Below are 19,427 nucleotides of genomic sequence, written 5' to 3' on the forward strand. Positions count from 1 at the left end.
CGTACCATCCTCTAAAGTGAAAACAAAAATGTCATCTTCCTCAGAAAGTGAGCTCTCCCCCACAACTGTGGATGCAGCTACACGAAGCTTATAAGGAGTGTACTTGTCCAGATCTATACATAACAAGAGGGAAAAGTGATACTTTACATTGTAGTGGCAGTTATACTTAACGGCTTAAGAAAATGTCAGCTGAAGAGAATGAAGACGCTACCTGTTATCAATATGCTGGTAGTGTTAGTAACCCATTTCAGGCCTTGATTACTGGGCAGTTTGAGACCATAAACAGTGTAATGTGTGATCCGCCCATTGGGATTGATGGGTGGGGTCCAGCTCACTAGAATGGAGGTAGAGCTGATATTCTGATAGGATACCTCAAGCACGGAGCTAGGAACTAAAAGATACAGACGCACAAGATGTTAAAATTGGGCACCTTTAACAGCTCTATTAACATTTTTTCTTGTTAATATTTATTACAATTATTAAACGTGTACCATAAGCACCCACCCTGCTCCCTGGTCTTCTCTGTGATATTTGCAGCAGGGCCCTCTCCTACAGTGGTGGAAGCAGTGACCCTGAATGTATACTCAGTGAAGGGAACTAGATCTGACACCAAGTAGGACAACTCCTCAGACAGAACGTCCATTACCTCCTGTCTCACTGTTACCCCTGCAGATTCATGCAGACACATGCACAGAGGATTTATGAATAGTCAAGGGTTTTTTTTAATAATAATTCTGGTTAAAGCGAAGCAAAGCAAAGCAAAGTTAAAAAAAATGCAGTGTTTACAGTTAGCTCTCCCACCTGTGGTACCAGACACAGCACCGCTGCGTGTTGAAAAGTGTTCTGTAATTGAAGCATCAAGTGTAGACAAGCGAAGCTGGCCTGGGGTCAGGGCCGAGGGGGCAGAGCCTGAGGTCACTTCCCCGGCATGTAATTGCTTCGTAAGCCAGGGTGGAAGTGTAACAGATGGCACAGAGGTAAGAGAAAGTGCAGACGTTCCAGAGACTGCAGAGTCAGAAGACTGCATATTTGGGTTGTCAGAGCGTGAGGCAGTGTCATAATCAGGGCTGGGCCTGTTGGTGGCCATGGGGTAAGTGGTTGGCTGAGCATTCGTGTTAGTGATGTAATCAGTGCTTCTAAGTCCAGAGTGTGTGAAACTGGAAGCAGTAGCACTAGTGTGCAGCGTGCGGTCTGAAATAGTAGCTGTAAAAGTTGGTGGAGATGTGATCAGACCAAGCTCAGCAGTTCTTTTATGCCTCTTTGAACTGTTATGGACATCAGGTGGACGTGTTTCATTTTCATAAAAACCAGTTGTATTCTGAAAGGAGACAAAAAAAACACCTTATATATGGATATATGAGACTCATCATCCCTTAATGTGATTTCTAATAAAATCAGTAAGCATCAGTAGATAGCACTCATTATTAAAGGGGCTCCGATATAAAGTAGGTGTTTTTTTTTTAATTATTCCTATAATAGGATACAGCAGCACACAGTCCATTGTAATCCACCAGACTAGTGGTTTAAAAAAGCCGATAATCCACTGTAGACTATTGCAGAGTGTTGCTGAACCATATTGATCTTTGAGAGTGTAGTGGTCTTACATCCGACCGTAAAACGACGACAGTGTATCATCAGCTGTAATGGATTGTACAAGTATTCATGACACAGCAACATATCACATGTCTTTAACTGTGTTTTTTAAGCTGGAAGCATAGAGCGGTAGAGATAATATCATCTGGCTTACTGCTGTCATCGTGATGTTCTGGAGCAGAGTTTCCTCAACCAGCACCAGAAGTCTGTATTGGATTATGGGACCGTTGGGCTGGGCAGGGCTTTTCCAACTTACACGAATTGAAACTGAATCCTCAGCAATTGCCATCAGGTGCTGCACTGCACTGGGTGCTATCCTCACAAACACACACACGCACATAGATAAACAGAAGCACAAAAACTAAATTTGCTCTTGTATTTTGTATGTATTTATTTTATTTGCTACCAATGTGTGCGTCTGTATTAAAAGTGAAACTACACTAAACTAACTAAACTGAACTTTTTCATTTATACTTCAATCTTGTAACTGCCTCACCTTCCGCAGGTGTAACGATGTCTCCCTTCGCTGCAGGACCCACCTCACCAGCTGCTTTTGCTCGGACGTCTACTATGTACCTCGTGTAGGGTTTCAAACCGGTAAAAGCAAAATGGGTATCTCCTGTGCTGTTCTCATACATAAAACCTTTAAAAAAAAACAGAACAAAATTTAAAACTGCATTGATTTTTGCGTGTATTATGTGTGCATGTAGCTGTGTTTGCTCTGAGTCAACATTTATCCACCTGTGGGTCCATGAAGGTAGAGTACGTAGGAGAACTTTCCTGTCGTGATGCTGGGAGGGCTCCAGGACACAGAGAATGATCGAGACGTCATGCTAAATACAGAGAAGTTTTGTGGCGGGTCTTCTGGAGCTGCACAAGCAGGAATATTTGTTTTCATACCTCAGTGCTAATATGAATACGAGCTTAATTAGTGCTAAAGTGTTTGCACGCTTCTTTTTCCACACCTGATTCTGGCATGCGAACCATAGTGGAGGCTACCTGTCCCTCTCCTTCAGAGGTGAAGGCGGACACCTCAAATAGATAGGCAATATAAGGTCGTAGCTGATCAACTCCTACTGATATGGGTACGTTCCAAGAGGCTGCAGGGGGCACAGCAGAGAGGGTGATGGGTGGCGATGATGCTGTTATCTCCAAGGGACTGAGAGTCGCACTGGACAGGATATCGGCTGCATCCTAGACACATGAAATCATGCGGGATAAAAAGAGAGAGTGCATTTAAGAAAAAAAGGAAAGAGAAAAGACGGTCGGCCTTGTGCATTTGAGCTATTTATCATCTTGACAGGAAAGTAGTATAGAACAAAAACACTTGGCAATAACAGCACAGTTTAGAAGGAGGGTGAAGGAAAAACACAGTACATTGCAGTGAGGCAGGGCTACAGTCATGATGTCCACTGCATTGACCTCCAGCAAACGGACAATCTGCCCAGTACGAGCAAATTTGGCCTTGACGGCGAACTTTGTGATGAGGCCATTGATGCGGTGTGGCAAGAACCAGGTAAGGACGACGAAGGTGTGGTTATGAGCATACGCTGTGAGATTGGTCACCAGGCCAGGGGCTGCAGGATGTGAATACACATGCAAATTCAGTGAAATATACATGCACATGTTATTTTTTTATGATGTTGAGACGCTTGGATCGGAGTGCAAGGCTGTGTGCTTGTGCATGAATACCCACGGGACTCTGCTGTCTTTATGTATAAAGATTTGCTGAATGCTCCTACTCCAAATGGAGATATAGCTGCTACCTAAAGAGAAACAGAGAGAGAGAGAGGAAGTGTTGGTAGGCATAATGATTAATTCATGTTCCTGTCAGTTATCATCTCCCAGTCATGTGCTAATCTCAGGCTGCTGGAACAAGCTGCCGTAGCAGAGTTTATTCAGAGATCCCAGAGATATATATTCTACAAAAATATATCTCATTATATAGCGTAGATGTAAACAGATCACAACACAGTCTCAAGTCTTTGAATTTTTTCCAGTAATTTAAGGTTGGATCAAAATTAAATAGCAATTTATCAGGTCAACTGTGGAGTCACTTAAATGGATTTTAGTTTTGTACTGGAGTAGTATGGGAACTGACATGTTATCTTAAAAAAAGAACAAAGAAAAAATGTATTTCGTTCCTGCCTGAGATCAGAAAACAGCGCGCGCCGTTCAGCTATTTGTTTCTACCTTGTTGCCACGAAACGGTTAGCAGTGGGGCGCTGCAGGCGTTTCTCTGGTTCGTGTCAGTGTCATCCAATCAGCAGCCAAGCACATACAGGGTAACCCCAGAATAATTAAACAAGCAATGGACATAATGGATCAGTTGATCTAGGTGCAACACTACAATACAGGTGAGCTAAACATAACCCTCATGTCCTCAGATTTTCTCAGTGTTTCCTGTCACCTAACTCTCACACCTGCTTCACCTGTTCTTGACTAAACCTTCCTCCTTTATTCATATCTGAAATCACGCCGTTGTTCTCTGTCAGTTCCTTACACATCAAATGGGTTCCAGTTGTTTTTTGTTTTTTTTCACTTTTTCTGTTTACCACTTGCCTACATGCAAGATTGTTCTTTATTATTCGACTTCCATTCTTTATGCCAACATGACAAATGGCTGTATCCGTGCCTTTCTAAACTGAATGCTTTCAGCTTCACATCAGAAATAGGTAAGCTGAGGAAAAACTGTGGCACAAATGCTTTTTCTATTTGTTTATTGAGAAATCTGTGGGGAAATAATAGCCCTTATACACTTGGTGACAAGAGTATAAGGGCTATTACAGGCTGAGGAAGAAATACGAATTTGCTTATGGGCTCAGCTGTGCGTAGGGTCTAGAGGTCTAGCAAACTCAGAGGTAAAATTTAGTAACATTATACGTGCAAACACACACAGATAAATGCAGTATGTGCAGCTATAATCTGTAAGTGTGTCACGTCCATTTGTGTGAAGGTCATAGCGGGTTAATGAATTCTGAAAACCTTTAAGCATGATCGCATTCAAGCTCACTGACAACAGATAGTGGAAAGAGCCAAGACTCATCCATAGATCTGTTTACCTGTTTAATAATGCAATCAGGATCAATTACCAGTATTCAGCCAGACCAACAGAATAATCTGATCCTCTGTCACATAGTTACACACTCACATGCTGGGAGGGGGGCAGTTTCAAGGAGGTCTGTTAAGAGGGACAATGATCACAGTTCCCAGAAGTATATCTATTAATCAATTCATTTTAACATAATAAAAACTCATATTCAAAAGCTCTTTTATGTGCAGTATCCCTGCAGGACAGCTTGTTCTGTTTTGATTCAATCTGGGACTTTTTAAACAAAATTTGCTAGGTCAGCCTTTATTTGATAAGACTCCAGAGACTAGACAGGTAAAGGGGGAAAGAGACGAAAGAAATGGTGTGGAGCAGACTTGAACCCCTGCCACTGTAGCTCCTTTGGGCCACGGCTTTGTAGTCAAAACAGGTAAGTTGGAGCAGTTCCCGAGAATGAGTTTTATTTTGTTTTATTGTTTATAGTGAATTCACCAAACAATCTGACTGTAAACTTAATTTAATTCTGACTATTATATTCTACCTGAATGTGGTAGGTAGATCCTGAAGTAAAGTCAGTGATCAGGGTCTCTGGTATATCCAGGTATTTTGTCACCTGTGTGAAAGCGGGGTCAGGATAAGGACACACCTCCTTGTACCTGCAGTAAGAAACCAGGTAGTTAAGATCATCATATCTCAACTTCACACTTATGAAATTTATGCAACTGAATGAATATACAATATATGGTCAGATGCAAAACTGTCGAACTGTACTCAACTACACTTAATATTTCTTGTTTACTTATCTTATTGACCTTATAGTGCCGTATCAACCCACTTTGCTCTCGCACTGCAGGTTTACCTGTTGTTCCTAGATTATTTAAAAGTACAACAGGAGGCAGAGCCTTCAGTTTTCAGGCCCCTCTTCTATGGAACCAGCTATACAGCTGCTTCATGAGGTGAATATTTCACTGATCTACATTAATCCAAAAACTGGTAACTAGCTCTGTGCTGATCTTTGAATTTTTAACATATAGTAATAAGGTCTTGTTGTAATATATTTTTAACATTAAAAATAATCCCTAGGAAAGTATTTCAAACCATTTTCGCACAAAAAAGCCAGGTTGTACTGTAGACATGTATCTCGAACACCTCAAATGCCAATTTCTGGCTATTTGCTGCTAATATTGGCATCTGCATTTATAACGGTCAATAAATGAAAATTGTAAAAGTGAAGAAGTGATCATTGTTGATGTTGTATAGGTTGTCCAGCAGAAGGTATTCTGCGACATCCCTTTTGGCAACATGTGTAAACGTGACAGAAAAACTACATAGAAGAGATATAGATAGATCAATAAGTATTTAGCACTTGTTTAGTACATGTTGCTGATTATACTGCACTTTTACATAAGATGTGAGATCAAAACTTTTGACTATACTAAACTATGATAGTGTATGTATCTTAGACAGTTTTCCAAAGAAGATCTTGAAAAACTACCTTATGACATATCCATCTATATCTTTGGCATTAGACAGTATATTCCAGGAAAGCAGGATGCCATTAGAGCCGACAGCTTCTCCCTCTAGGCCTGAAGGTGGACCAGGAACTGATGAAGATGAGGGCAGCCGTGTGAAGGAGATAGATGATGTAAACATAAGCAGAACACAAGTAAAGTAAAAATATCTAAAAATTACACAAATAGCTGTATATTACATGTCTGTTAATCATCTGTACTTGAGCCAACTGGCGCCTCAGTGGGCTCAAATATGTAATCTCTTATCTAATCCCCTCGGCTTCTCCTGTGTAAAACATCACCAACAAAACAAACTCAGTACACTTGTTTTGATTAATAACTTTTGTATTATCTACCCGACAGACTACTGTGTCGTCTGAAGAATGGTGTTGTTATCTGTTGTAGACTGATCCTCTGAGTGTGTGTGGGTGTGTGTGTGTTGGGTCTGCATGAAGGGTGTTTTAGGCTGAACCCTGATGAATAAGGCTTCACACAGCAGTGGCATTTCACTGACATTCACTGCAGACCCATTCATCCTGTGGTTCAAAAACCCAGGCTTAAGTTACCTAAAAGGAATTAAACAGCAAAGTAGGCACACACACACATTTATACACACACCTCCACTGTGCCAATCCCTTTTCCTCAGTGTGTATGTGTGTGTGTAATATATATATATACAGTGAGCAAATACAAAACGAGTTCCTGATGGTGCTTTAACATCTGAAAAAACAAAACGTACACAAACAACACCAAACTGTGTGTGTGTGTCTTACCGCTCCCATTCCTGTTGATCATGCGGCTGACTCCACGGCTGATGTTCGAGGAGGAGGCTGCTGTGACTGTTACAGTGTATTGTGTCTTGGGGCTGACATTTACCACATCGGCCTGTGGGAGCAGAAAAATAAATAAATCTACTTGCTCATCAGCAATGTAACGTGCTACTTCCCAATTATTTCTCTTTTAAAACCTAAATGTATTTTTGTTTGATGGATTTTAAACTGGATTTTATGCAAAATCATTATTGCTTAAAATTATAGACAGCTGAAAAATTGCTTAAACATTTTTAGACAACACATGCAGCAGTAATCCCTTTATTGTCTTTTCATTTGTCTTTTATTGTCTTTTTTCTTCAGTTTTTTTGCAGTAATATTCATCTAAATGACAAAATACATGCAATTTTCACTCCATTATTTTACTCCATTATGCTGCCTATGACAGAATTACCAGACCTCTCCTCATCCATCTAAATCAATTTGAAGGTGGGTATTAGTGAATGGATGACAGCTTGTGGTTGCACTTGTTTGCATTTTAACATCTGTGAGACAGACGAGCTCTGCTTCCCGCATCACTGCTTTTTTGCTTCAGTGCATGTTGTAGCATCTGTGACATCAAGGTGTTGGATAGTGTGTTACCTTTCAGAAAAATGACTAAACACTCAGACACGGTAAGAAAGGGTGCTTTAAAATTGATCTTACTGCATGTGCATTCATTTGTAAAGCTAAAACGTGACTCTGAATGGTTAGTGTATTACTGTTACACATACATAACATATCTATGTGCGCAGTTTAGAAATAACTGTGTGCACCAGAGCCATGTAACCATTGTCTAATTCTTACCTGTGAATGCACCTGGCCCAGGCACAGTGTGAGCAGTAGGATGTCTGAGAAGAAGGCCATGCTGGGTTTTCGAGTTAGCTTTAGTTTAGTCACAGCAGGTTAGAGGCCTCACCAGTATACCTGTTTCCAGAATTAGTGCACAAATGTTAGCAGTGGGCTACAGGTAATCCAGTGAGCCGGACAGGGATGACTCCGAGTCTAGAAGCTGCTGGTTAATGGCATTAATGAAGGTTACAGGGTTAGTCATCCAGGCATTAAATACTGAAAGATCCTGCTCTTGAGGTAGTCCAAAATGTTTGGAATTTTACAAGGAAGGGCAGTGGGTCCTTTCATTAGCACAAGGCTAACAGTCTCCCACTGGTCTCTCCCTCCAGGAGAGCTGCTTAAGCAAATGAATGATTCAGGGTTGAGCTCAAGAGGGCAACTTAACAAATAATGAGATCTATTACTCAACTCTCTGTACTGTCTATGTGTGTGGTTTGAGGTGTGTCAGGTTACATTTTGGGGGGTAACTGACACCTGGCTGCCGGTAGAAGCCGGAATGTGACTGGTCAAGAGATCTATGTGTGTATGTGTGTGTACTTTTTTCACTTTAATATTACAACACTACTGCAACTCTGAGTTTGTTCCTTTTACTCAAACACTGCTTTGGTGAAATGACAAAGGCTTTGATGATACTTAGGTGAACTTTTTACACGCTTGTTGTCCCAGCGTCTACAATTATGGTACATTTCTTAACTTAACCTTTAAACAGTATGCGTCTAACTAAGTATGTGTGTACCTGAATGTATCCGTCACGTGCGGGGTGCATGGTGATATTTCCTTGGTTTGGTAGCAGATTTACTTGGTAATGATCCACACACCCTACTGCCTGTTCCCAACGCAACGAGAAGGCACATGCAGATAGGTTTGTGATATGTAATCCTTGCACAGGGGCTGGCACTCAAGAAGAACATGAAAGGGAAAAACAATGTTAGCAGAGAGTTTCTAACATTTATGAAGACATGATCAAGGCTGGTGATAAGAACGGGGTGGAGGTGCTGACCAGCATCATTTGTGATATCATTTACCTGTAGTTACAGTCAGAAACGCAGAGCGTCCTGCTGTCACTCCTTTCACTCTTTCAACAGTCACGTTGTAGCTGCAGCCACCCAGCAACCCTGTAACCACAGCAACCTGCTTCTCCTTGGGTATGGTGAGTGTGGACGTGACTAAAGTGTTGGTCACAGTCACTCGGTGGAAGTCAAACTCTCCATGTGTACTGTCCCAGCTCACAGACGCAGAAGAAGAGGTCAGGTGATCTAAATAGAGATGGTGTATTCCTGCTGGGCCTGAAACACAATTTAGAATTTTTGCCTCTTGTTTTGGAAAGTGCTCTTGTTTCGGTGCGTCTCTGTTTCTAGATGCTTTTGCGTCACTCACGTGTGCTGAACCTTTTGTGGACCGCATGACTGGAGTCTGAGCCCAGTACGCTCTGAACGCTAACCCCATAATCTGATCCGGGGATCAGATCCTTCACCTCACAACTTGTGCCTTGGACAAGCACCTCGGTCCATGACTTCCTGTCTACAGACAGCAGGCCAAAAAGAAGCTGAGAAAAAAAACAAAAAACAACTAATATAACAGATTATATTTCTGTCTATTTTTATTCAACATTTTAAATATTGCTCATATTTTCTGCTTTAAATAATAACTCAGTGAGCACTTTTGTTGTGTGTCGGCAATGTGCTTGGTCATTCTTCCTGGATGTAGCTCTGTGGAGGTCATATTTCTCTGAAGTAACCAAATCCGTGGCGTGCCAACAGCAGTTGCTTAGTAACAACAGGTGAGTGTAGAACCTGACCCAGGTGATGTACTTTTATCTATCAATCATATCAATCAATATTTTGGGGGTATGAATCAGTATACCAATATACCATGGCATCTCGTACTGCCTCTACCTCTGGACTTGTGCATTGCTGTGCATGTCTTACCTTGTACTGCATCACCTGTCCTGGTGGCGGTCTCCAGGTGACAGACACAGACGTCACTGCGTTTTCTGAAAGAGTCACTTCCTGTGGCACCTCAGGAACTTGAGACAAGGTGCTTGTTAGCATTTGACACCACATACTCACACCTAAAAAGTTAAACTTTCTGTGTTCTTTACTGGTTCAGTTCATTCTAAACCAGCAGGGGGCGACACTGGATACGACCGAGCACCAGTGGTGGAGGGTGTATTGAGACTCTAGTGCAAGTAGCAATACTGCAGTATAAAAACAGTCTTTTAAAAGTAAAAGTCATGCATTTGAACACAAGGCAATCAAAAGATGGGCTAAATTTACCAAAAGTATCAATTACTTTAATGTTTACTGTAGCTAATAAGCATTATAATGGTTAATTATTACAGACTGGTGATTGAAAAATGGGGACTATGTATAAAAATGTCTGTAATTCCAAAACAATTAATGCAGTGCTTTTGTTAAACCTCTTGAATGAAAGCTCAGAGTCTGTACTTCAATCACATCTTGACTTTATTTATAATCCACTTTAATGGTATACAGAGACAAAGCTACAAAAAAAATGTATCTTTGTCCAGCAAATTATGGACCTAATTCTATATGCAACATAACTGATTATAGTATTACATTATTAAATATATTTTCTGTACTTTTTTGGATATTTTTATTGGTTTAAGTTCCTTGTTCCATTGCTTAGTATATTTTTTTTTACCTTTCCAATATATTTTGTTTTGTATGAATTTATTTTACTTTAATGAGCTAAATCGTTTTTGATGCATTGGTTGCTGTAACACAGCGATTTCAAAATGTTTAATTTTTACACAGTTTTACCCAAATTTGCTGTAGAAATGCTGTTATTGTCGTGTGGTTTTGTGATTATTCTGAGTTGCTGTTTTCTGTTGTATTCAGTTTTGATTTTGCGGTTGTTTTAGTAATTTCGAGTTTTTGTGACATTATTAAGTTTATGTTTCCTGCTTCTGCTTTAGGGTTGTTCTAATGATGAATTAGATTGTTGTGATAACGTTTTGTTAAACTGATAATTAACTAACTGAAATTGAGTTTCAGCTCTGGCCCCAGATGTCAGCCTAATGCATACCTTAATCAAGGCATGTAATAACAACATGTGCCAGAACATGCAAAACAGTGCAAAAATAACAGACGAAACTCTGTTCAGACAGTGAACGGATTGATTCTTATATAATGCTTTTCTAGTCTCCCAGATTACTCAAAGTGGTCTATCCAACATGCCACATTCACCCTATCACACACACTCTTCTTAACTGAGTGCTTTCTAACTACACTGATACACATTCACACTCTTGACATGCAAACTAGAGAAACCAGGGATCGAACCACTAACCTTCCGATCAGTAGGTGACCCACTCTACCTCCTGAGCTACAGCCACCCACTGGCAGAGATGACTAAACCGTTACTAGGTTTTGGATAAAGTGTACACTCACAAACCTGTCAAATCTGTATTTGAAACATTGGCTACCATAGCAGTATAGTATTGCAACATGGCATTTGGGTCTTCTAACTAAAATAGGAACATAAATAGTTCCATTATTTCCAGATCTGGCCCACATCTGGTTGACATACACTCTGCCATGAAACCAGACAGTCAGAAGTGCCAGCTTGGTGCCAGATCTGGGCCAGACCTGTTTTCTATGGGCCTGGGTCACATAAACCAAACCACAATCGAGCCAGATATGGCATGCCATCACGTAGACAGTGCCATCTATGTCAGGCCTGGCCCATATCTGGATGACATATGTCTTATCATGCCAGAAGTCCGCCAGCAGTGCCGGCTTGATACCAGATCTGGGCCGGGCCTGCTTGCTATGTGGGTTTAGTTTCTGTGTTTACGCCTTTATGTTAGTCTGAGTCTTGTTGTCTCCATCTCTTTTGGATTGTTTCCTGCTTTACTTTGATAGTTGGTTTTCTATGGTGTCTTGTTTTGTGTTTTACTTCCAGTCTGACTGTCTTGATTACTTGCCTGTGCTTCATTCCTCTTCCATCGGCGATGCCCTGTTAGTCTTCAGTGTAAATATAGTCCGGCCTTCTGCTCTGTTTGGCTGTCTATTGTGTGTTTTGCTGTTTTTATAGACTCTGATGATCAGTTTTTAGATAAAGTTCACTCTTGATTTTACTCTGTCTGCATTCAGGTCTACCTTTGAAGTGAACCTTAACAAATGCAGATAGAAGTAATTTTGCTTCTCTTCTTTATCTAATGCGTGCTATTTCTGAATACATTTGAATTTATTTGCGCTCATCTATTTTGTACTTCATCAACATTATTCGATTGAACACTTACTAGTACAGAGGGTCATAGTAGCAGGTTTACTTCTTCTGTCCCCACTGATGGTAATAACTTCAACTGTGTACTGGCTTCCAGAAGCGAGGCACTTGAAGCAGAATAATCTGTGTACACACACTCAGCTTTAGCACTCGGTGTTTTTAAGTAGTTTCGATCTGATGATTGAAACGCCAGGCTCATAAACCCGCAGTAATTTGTGTACTGACTGAGAAGAACGGAGACTGACCTGGGCTCCTGATAAGATGTGATCCGCTCCTGAGTGCTTGTTCTGTTTTTGATCGACAGGATGAGTGTAGTCACCAATCCCCTCAACATACTCCAACTAATGCATATGGATGATGTGGTTTTATTGACAAGAGAGACCTCCACTGGGCTGGAAGCTGGCACAGCAGAAAGTGATAGTTATTAGGAAAGAGAGACAGAGACGTGCTTGTACTTGTGTGTCTGTATTTACCTGCAGTGATATTAATCGTAACTGGTGAACTGTCAGTAAAGGACTGCTTCTCTGTCCGTACTTCGAATCGGTAAAGCGAGCCTGGAGTAAGACCTGAAAATACTGCACTCTGACTCAACACCTTCTGCACCTGCAGCACACAAATCAGATAACCAGCAAAGCTGACCAAGACCCTTATTATAATTGTATATATTTATACTGAATACATTAAAAACATGCCAATTATTGTTTACCATAAGTCTCCCCTGAAGCTACTTCTGATTAGTGAAACACTTGAGGAAATTTATTTCAGTGGGTGTGAAAACTTCTGATTTAATTATCAAACCAGACACTGAAAAGTTGTCGGGGAAATCAAATAAAGGCTTCTGTTGATATGCTTCCTAAACAGGTGAATTTTTGGGAGCTTTTTTAGTTGTTGTATTTTTACCTTCTGTGAGCTTTCACAGTTGAGACAGATGACCTCGTAGCTGTGATCCTGGCCTGGTGCAGGATCCCAAAGCAGCTCAATGGATGTATCTGTCACCTGACCCTCCCTTACTCTGCTAGGAGGAGCCAGACCTAAAGTTACAAAGCATATATCACATCCCATTAAGTGTAACGATTATTAAAAGTTCTAATAATTTATGCAAACAATGTTTTAGAAACAGATTTAAAGATTTTATTCATTTAGAAAATCCAAACTCCACAGAAAATTTGTGTTATAGTTTGATATGAAGTTTCAAACAAAGGGATCAAAATACAGTATCTATCATACAGTTCTGAGCACGGCCTCTGTGATCTGTGATGCATCTTTTTAAAACATTAAATGTTATCACTAAAAATCTAAAAAAAAAGAGAGAGAAACAGTGAAGTCGTGCCAAGATTAGGATGGATTACATTTGAAATTGAATTACTGCTATCTCCATGACATGATGAAGATGCACAATCTGCTTTTAAGTGAAGCCAAATGAGCAGCGCAAAAGAAAATAAGCCCTCTCCAGATTACGGTAACGCAACCACCATCCACAAACAGTAAACAAGAAAAGAGATTGGGGAATACATCTGCTACCGCCTCAGGAATACTTAGATGGCTAACCTCTATCATGGGCCATTCAACAATTTGTTACAGAGCGAGGATACACAGCAAGTAGTAGCTTGACTTTTTTTGCACGACTCTCATCATACAATCCATCTGTAAGAATTAGGACAGTTACAATAAATGAATAGAAATAGTGTTCAGAATATCGGCAGTCATACATTAATTTTGTTTTCTTGCGTTTCTGATGTGTAATGTGGCTTTTCTGTCATTTGGGTTGAACAGCAGTTTCTTGTGTTTCGGGGGGGGTCTTATGATGAGGTCTTCTCTTAACCTTTGACAAAGGTATTTGAGAGCATTTGTGATGTTTTGTACAGACATAGAGTGTTTGGGCGTTTTTTTACATGTATTTACAATTGCCTGAAAAATGTTTTTCAGATCATCCATAACACATTTTTCTTTGTGTTTCTCCAGTTTTGTGCACATGCATTAAAAAAAAAAGCATAATTTCTTTTGTCTTTGTTTGAGCTTCATTGCTCGCTTAATCACTTTCCTCATCATATTTACAGACTACTCCACCTCTGCCTGAGGGGCAGCTCTCTCAGTCAGCCCTGACCTACTTTGGTCATCATCTGTTAATACTGCAGTTTCAACTTAACCCACTAATAAAACAGGAACTTTTGATCAAAGAGATGCACTGTAGCTCACTGAGTTCTTTTTATACTTGAATAAGCTTTCTCAAATTAAATCTGTGACTTGACATTTTAGTGGCCTTATCCATTATTTGATTCAAATTGAATTTGCTGAAGCATAGAGCTCGAAGAACAAAACATGTATATCTACCCAATTACTTACCATCTGGACTCTATGTGCCTATCTTAGTTATGTGAAATAGGATGATATGATCAGCTCCACTGCAGTCAAGGGTTGCACTAAGCTATCTTAATTAAAGTGGCCTTAAATCTCTGTGTTTGTGTTGGCACCTCTCAGTTAGGAGCAGTTTAAGTGCAGCTGTTACGCGCACTCTGAAGAGTGCATGCATTTGTATGTGCTGGTAGTGACAGAGGTAACTCACTTGTTCTAAAGAGGCGGCTGTAGTATGGTGGTCCCAACTGCTCTCGGCTCGTGCTGTGCACTCTGAGCTGGTACGGTGACCCCGGACTGAGGTTGCTGAGTTTTATGAGATGAACTTGAGCAGTGAGGGAGTACCAGTCACACAGATAGTTGCCCAAACCCTTGCAAACAGTATCCCAGTCTCCAGGACACGCACACACTTTTACGCCATCCATCACACCCAGTTGTGGATGCTGGATGTACAGTTGTGCATAGTTTGTACCCACCGAGACAGGCACTGCTACCTGCACTGGCATAGGAGCTATATACACAAAGACAAACAAAAAGAGTCAAAGACAGATAGTGGAGTATCTTAGATAATAAAAAATTGCAATACATCTATTTGGACACTTTTATTATTTCTCTTACCTGTGGTGTGTATGACGCTAGACCTCTTGCTCCTGTCATTTCCCTTCAGAGCAACAACTCCAACTTCATACGTCTGACCAGGAGTAAATGTGCCCAAATTAAAACACATGGATCCATTTATCAAGTGTCCATATGCGCTGGAGTGGTTTAGCCACAACAAAGGAGCAGTAGGATTGTCAAGAGGTTGGGATGTGATAAAGTAACCGTCTGGAGGATCGCTGGGTGGTTGGGTGCCACAGACAGTCAGATTTCTGCTCCTAGTGCTTATCACTACCAGACCACTGAGAGCCTTCACCACTAAGAAGTACAAACCAGCATTATTTGAAAGTCAGAGGTTAAAAAGCTACATGATTACTTATGCATACCTGCACATAACCATTTCATTTAATATTGTACTGAAAAAAAATCTATACTGCCCATATTATTTAGGAGAGCATTGCAAAGCAGTCAGAAACACATCTATGAAATCATATTTGCCAACAGGATCATCAGTGAATACTGATGAGTAGATGTAAACACATGCAAAAAATTAATAACCTCTCAAGTAATGTTGGAATGGCAGTAAAAATCAAACTGAAACTAGCCCACTTGGATGTGAAGCGATTTAGCTGCTTAATAAGATGCATATTTTGAGAAGGTAATAGTCTGCGTTCATGCCATCTGCACTTGTGACACTTTGCGCCTTTTACTCTGGTGAAATGAATCACCCTGGCATCACAATACTGTCTTCCACTTCACAGCAATGCTTAAGTGCACTGGACAGACTTAAAGGTTGCTTACATGAGCAACTAATGTGTAGAATAACTTCAATTTTCTGTAAAGTTTCCATTTGCATTTACCTTATCTTGTCAGTATTTGCAGAGATTTCAAATAAGCCATGCGATTGTTAAAAAGTACAAGATAATTCCTAGAATATAATTTAAAAATAGGTAGAGCATAGCACCAGACAGTACTTACTGGACAACAAGCTTTTAGAAATTGTTCATGAATCTAACATTTACATGCTTACCAGTTTTTACAGTTAGAGTTGCCTGTCCACAGCTCCCTATCCCATGCTCGGTAACTGTGTATACTTCAATCCTGTATTTCCTGTGAGATTCCAGCCCTCCAATTACTGCAGTATAGGACCTCAACCCAGATGACCTGGAGATGTTTGCCATGCCAACTACACCATCCTGTTTCGAAGACATGTCTTCATATAGTACAACAAAAGTCCAACCAGCCACAAATGACGCATCTGGCAGCATCCAATGAACGCTAATGTGACTGGCTGTAATGGGACCAACAGTGATATTTTGAGCAGGGTGAGGTCCTGTAAGAAAGGCAGTGTAAATATTAAAAGTCAGCCTCTATTAATATAATGTCCTTTGAATTGTGTAAGTGGTTATCAATACACTCACTAGTATATGCAATTTGTGTTTGTCCCAAGCTCCAAGCGAAGCCAGGAGGGTGAGACGCTTGAAGGGTGAAGGAGTAGATGCTTCCTGGAGATAAACCTGCTAAAGTTACGCCTCTAGAAGAGATCGAAATGGGGACCCTTACAATTTTTTTAGGCATGCTCTGGTTCTTTGTGCCCATTTGGTCCTCTTGCTTCCTTTCTTCTTCACTTGGATCCCACTCTCCGTATTCTTCCTCTTGGTACTGCAGGAATACCTCAAATGATGAAAGAGCAGGTGAGTTACAGAGTGAGAGATCACTCCAACGAAGCTCTACCAGGTCCTCTGTCACCTGAACCAGGTCGAATGAGAATGAGGCAGGAACTAAACGTGCTGTAAAGAAGGAAAAAGCAATATCTTAGCACCCTGAAAAGATAAATAAGTGGCAGAAGTGCTCACAAATTGCATGGTTTGAATCTGTAAGTGCTGTGCAATATCACAAACGAAATGTGGTGATACTCCCAAATTATATATTGCATATGACTTATACATTACAACTACTGTTAAATATTATATGCTGGCTAATAAACAGCTCGTGCACAAGTTATTTACTTTGATATTGGCAGATAAAGGGTAAGGGGATGTTACAGAAGAATGAAGTGAGAAAGAATCCCGGCCCCGTGGCATTCCTCTGGAAAGCGAAGCAGTCCGTCTGGTTGGCTGGTAGCAGAGTCTTCATAGTGTTTGTTCGGTTATATGATGAGCCATCAGACCAGAGAGGTCGGCCCTCTTCCTGTAGGGCAAGAAAGAGGCAGACATCACGAGTCGAATGCCATTTAAGTATGAAAAACAAACTTTCCCTCTGAAGGTTACGTGCTGCGGTGAAGCATTGTCAAAGTGAACAACGTTTTGTGAAAAACCTCCCCTTGCGATATCCAGCACTTCAGCGATGGCTTGCAGAGTTTTTCTAACTAAATTATTTTAACAAAACTTTAGAAAAATCCTACCAGGAATATTTTTGAACAGTTTGGACCTCCCTTGTTAGGCATATTTTGCTTTTTGTCATAAAAACATATTCATAATTACCTAAATGCAAAACCTGTTTTTTTCCTCACAAGGTTTGTGTTTGATTTCAAGTGTGAAAAACTTTTATGCAAAGAAATTGTATTTATGCAGAAAAAAAAGTTTAAATATAATGTCATGCAGCACACGTTCCACAACCACCTAACCCTGGAGGATATTTAAGTGCATGTTTTTCAATATATTTAATCAAAATGTTGTTTTGTTTTTAGAAAATCCTCTCTAAAGTACTAAGTGCTCAGTTATTCATGACAAAAATGAAAAATTAAAGTCATTATAAATGCTGCTTTTTAGAATTAAAGTGATTTAAAATATGTTTGTGCATACCTGCTGGTCATTAAGTCCCGTCCATAGCAGCAGCAAGTTGTTCTGGGACAGGAGGTAAGAAGATATAAAAAACAGATCTTCCAGGCTCTTCAGGTTAGCCAGATGACTTCCTGCTGCAAGGTCTGAACATCTGTGCAGTGCATCACTCCAGGTCAACCCTGTTCTTCTCACAATGTAGCAGCTTCCCCCAATGGCAATCCAGCCAGGTGGGCACTGAGCTGCAGAAACATATTACAATCAGCTTACAGTACAAATTCCTGACTGCAGTCACTAAAAGGTTAATAATTGAGCTGTGGTCATGCGATCACAGGATTACTAATGTTCACAATACCTGTTTCCAGACGAATTCTGAGTCTCTGCTTCAAGGTCATATTAAACTGTTTGATGTATGTAGTCACTGTGACTTTGGCCTTGAAGCGTGTGCCCGGCTGCAAACCTTTCATTGTATACTGGGATTTTACTTCTGAAGAGTTTATGTTGAAGATGTGCACGACAGTTTCTGTGTGTGTGTTGTACAGGCTTATGGAGGACAGGGTCTGCAGCCTGTGAAGTTTCCATGTCAGAAGGGCGGTGGTGGTTGTGCTGTATACATTAAAGGAGGACGTGGACACTGGAACTGTTGAGACACAAAAAGGGGATGAGGTGTTAACGTTATTAAACATGATAGAAATACAACATGTGGTGTTTGGATTCAGACTTCACAGACACTCACGGAAGTGAAAGGTCTTTGTCTCGAGCACCGCATCACACCTGCTGGCTCTCAGCGTGATGTTATACCCCTTCTGATCCTCAACCATTCTCAATAATATCCTGCAGTGATGGGAGCATGCTGAGTTATTGAAGCTCTTCACATATACCTGCAAAGATGTGACAGAAAGTGAGAACAGAGTAAACTTTATAAAAACGAACAAAACTTAATAAGACTTTCACAGCTTTTTTTCACCATTACTAATGTTCTTACCAGATGGTTACTTGCAGGTCTGCAGGTGACCCTGTAGCTGTCTGGATCTTGACTAAAGGGCTGAAAAAGAACTTCAACCTCAACAGTGTTTGAATGTTTTTCACAGGTTAGCAAGACCACCTGTGGAAAGAGAAAGGGATTAAATGTCTGCTGAATAATTGAATGCGCCCCAAATCGCTATGTAATATTTAAATCTTACTGATACAGGAAAATAACTGAGCCTAAAAGACCCAGAATGCAGTTTTACCTTATTTACAGATAACTGCTACGTGCAGGGTTACCTTACCTGACATAAACTTGCTAGTAGCCACAGACGCTGTGTTTGACCCATTGGGAATCTCAATCCATCTCATTTAGCACACCTTCCAGGAGTGTCACTGATCCACATGGGTACATGCAGTCACTTCCACGCCCAGACACAACAGATCCTTCCTCTCGTCAGCCATTGGTCGCACAAAAAGAAAATCCAAGCCAGCTGTGCGTAAACATCAGTTGTGGAAAGTCCCAAACTATTTTGGTCGCTGACGTAAAACTGAAGAACAAGAAAAGTGAACGGGTTGAAACTTTTTCATTTTTTTCGTGAAACCTTTCAGCTTTTACTTAGTTCAGTTACAGCTGCCTCGACGTGTTAATGCCTGGGGGGAGTCT

At 40.6% G+C, this 19,427-nt stretch overlaps 1 protein-coding gene across 1 annotated transcript in view; it reads right to left on the minus strand.

Annotated features, from left to right (window-relative positions):
* The window catches only part of ptprq (protein tyrosine phosphatase receptor type Q), a 51,368-nt gene extending 32,258 nt beyond the window's left edge, over nt 1-19,110 (minus strand). Inside the window, exons 1-31 of the mRNA XM_085357382.1 lie at nt 19,066-19,110; nt 18,780-18,899; nt 18,531-18,675; nt 18,150-18,434; nt 17,819-18,036; nt 17,024-17,204; nt 16,436-16,804; nt 16,045-16,347; nt 15,036-15,332; nt 14,629-14,928; nt 12,966-13,096; nt 12,539-12,668; nt 12,311-12,464; nt 12,082-12,188; nt 9,743-9,840; nt 9,192-9,360; nt 8,840-9,100; nt 8,551-8,711; nt 6,927-7,038; nt 6,138-6,246; nt 5,184-5,298; nt 3,290-3,359; nt 2,971-3,170; nt 2,559-2,787; nt 2,335-2,463; nt 2,090-2,236; nt 1,748-1,905; nt 802-1,318; nt 505-666; nt 212-391; nt 6-113 (exon numbers count right to left, since the gene is read on the minus strand). Coding sequence (XP_085213508.1) covers nt 6-113; nt 212-391; nt 505-666; nt 802-1,318; nt 1,748-1,905; nt 2,090-2,236; nt 2,335-2,463; nt 2,559-2,787; nt 2,971-3,170; nt 3,290-3,359; nt 5,184-5,298; nt 6,138-6,246; nt 6,927-7,038; nt 8,551-8,711; nt 8,840-9,100; nt 9,192-9,360; nt 9,743-9,840; nt 12,082-12,188; nt 12,311-12,464; nt 12,539-12,668; nt 12,966-13,096; nt 14,629-14,928; nt 15,036-15,332; nt 16,045-16,347; nt 16,436-16,804; nt 17,024-17,204; nt 17,819-18,036; nt 18,150-18,434; nt 18,531-18,675; nt 18,780-18,899; nt 19,066-19,110 — 5,710 coding nt within the window. The remainder of the gene's footprint in view (nt 1-5; nt 114-211; nt 392-504; nt 667-801; nt 1,319-1,747; nt 1,906-2,089; nt 2,237-2,334; nt 2,464-2,558; nt 2,788-2,970; nt 3,171-3,289; nt 3,360-5,183; nt 5,299-6,137; nt 6,247-6,926; nt 7,039-8,550; nt 8,712-8,839; nt 9,101-9,191; nt 9,361-9,742; nt 9,841-12,081; nt 12,189-12,310; nt 12,465-12,538; nt 12,669-12,965; nt 13,097-14,628; nt 14,929-15,035; nt 15,333-16,044; nt 16,348-16,435; nt 16,805-17,023; nt 17,205-17,818; nt 18,037-18,149; nt 18,435-18,530; nt 18,676-18,779; nt 18,900-19,065) is intronic.
* Nucleotides 19,111-19,427: the final 317 nt, after the last annotated feature.

Source organism: Diplotaxodon limnothrissa, linkage group LG7, assembly GCF_057381915.1.
Source record: "Diplotaxodon limnothrissa isolate DT_005_m linkage group LG7, D_limnothrissa_male_GT1.1, whole genome shotgun sequence".
NCBI classification, from domain to species: Eukaryota; Metazoa; Chordata; class Actinopteri; order Cichliformes; family Cichlidae; genus Diplotaxodon; species Diplotaxodon limnothrissa.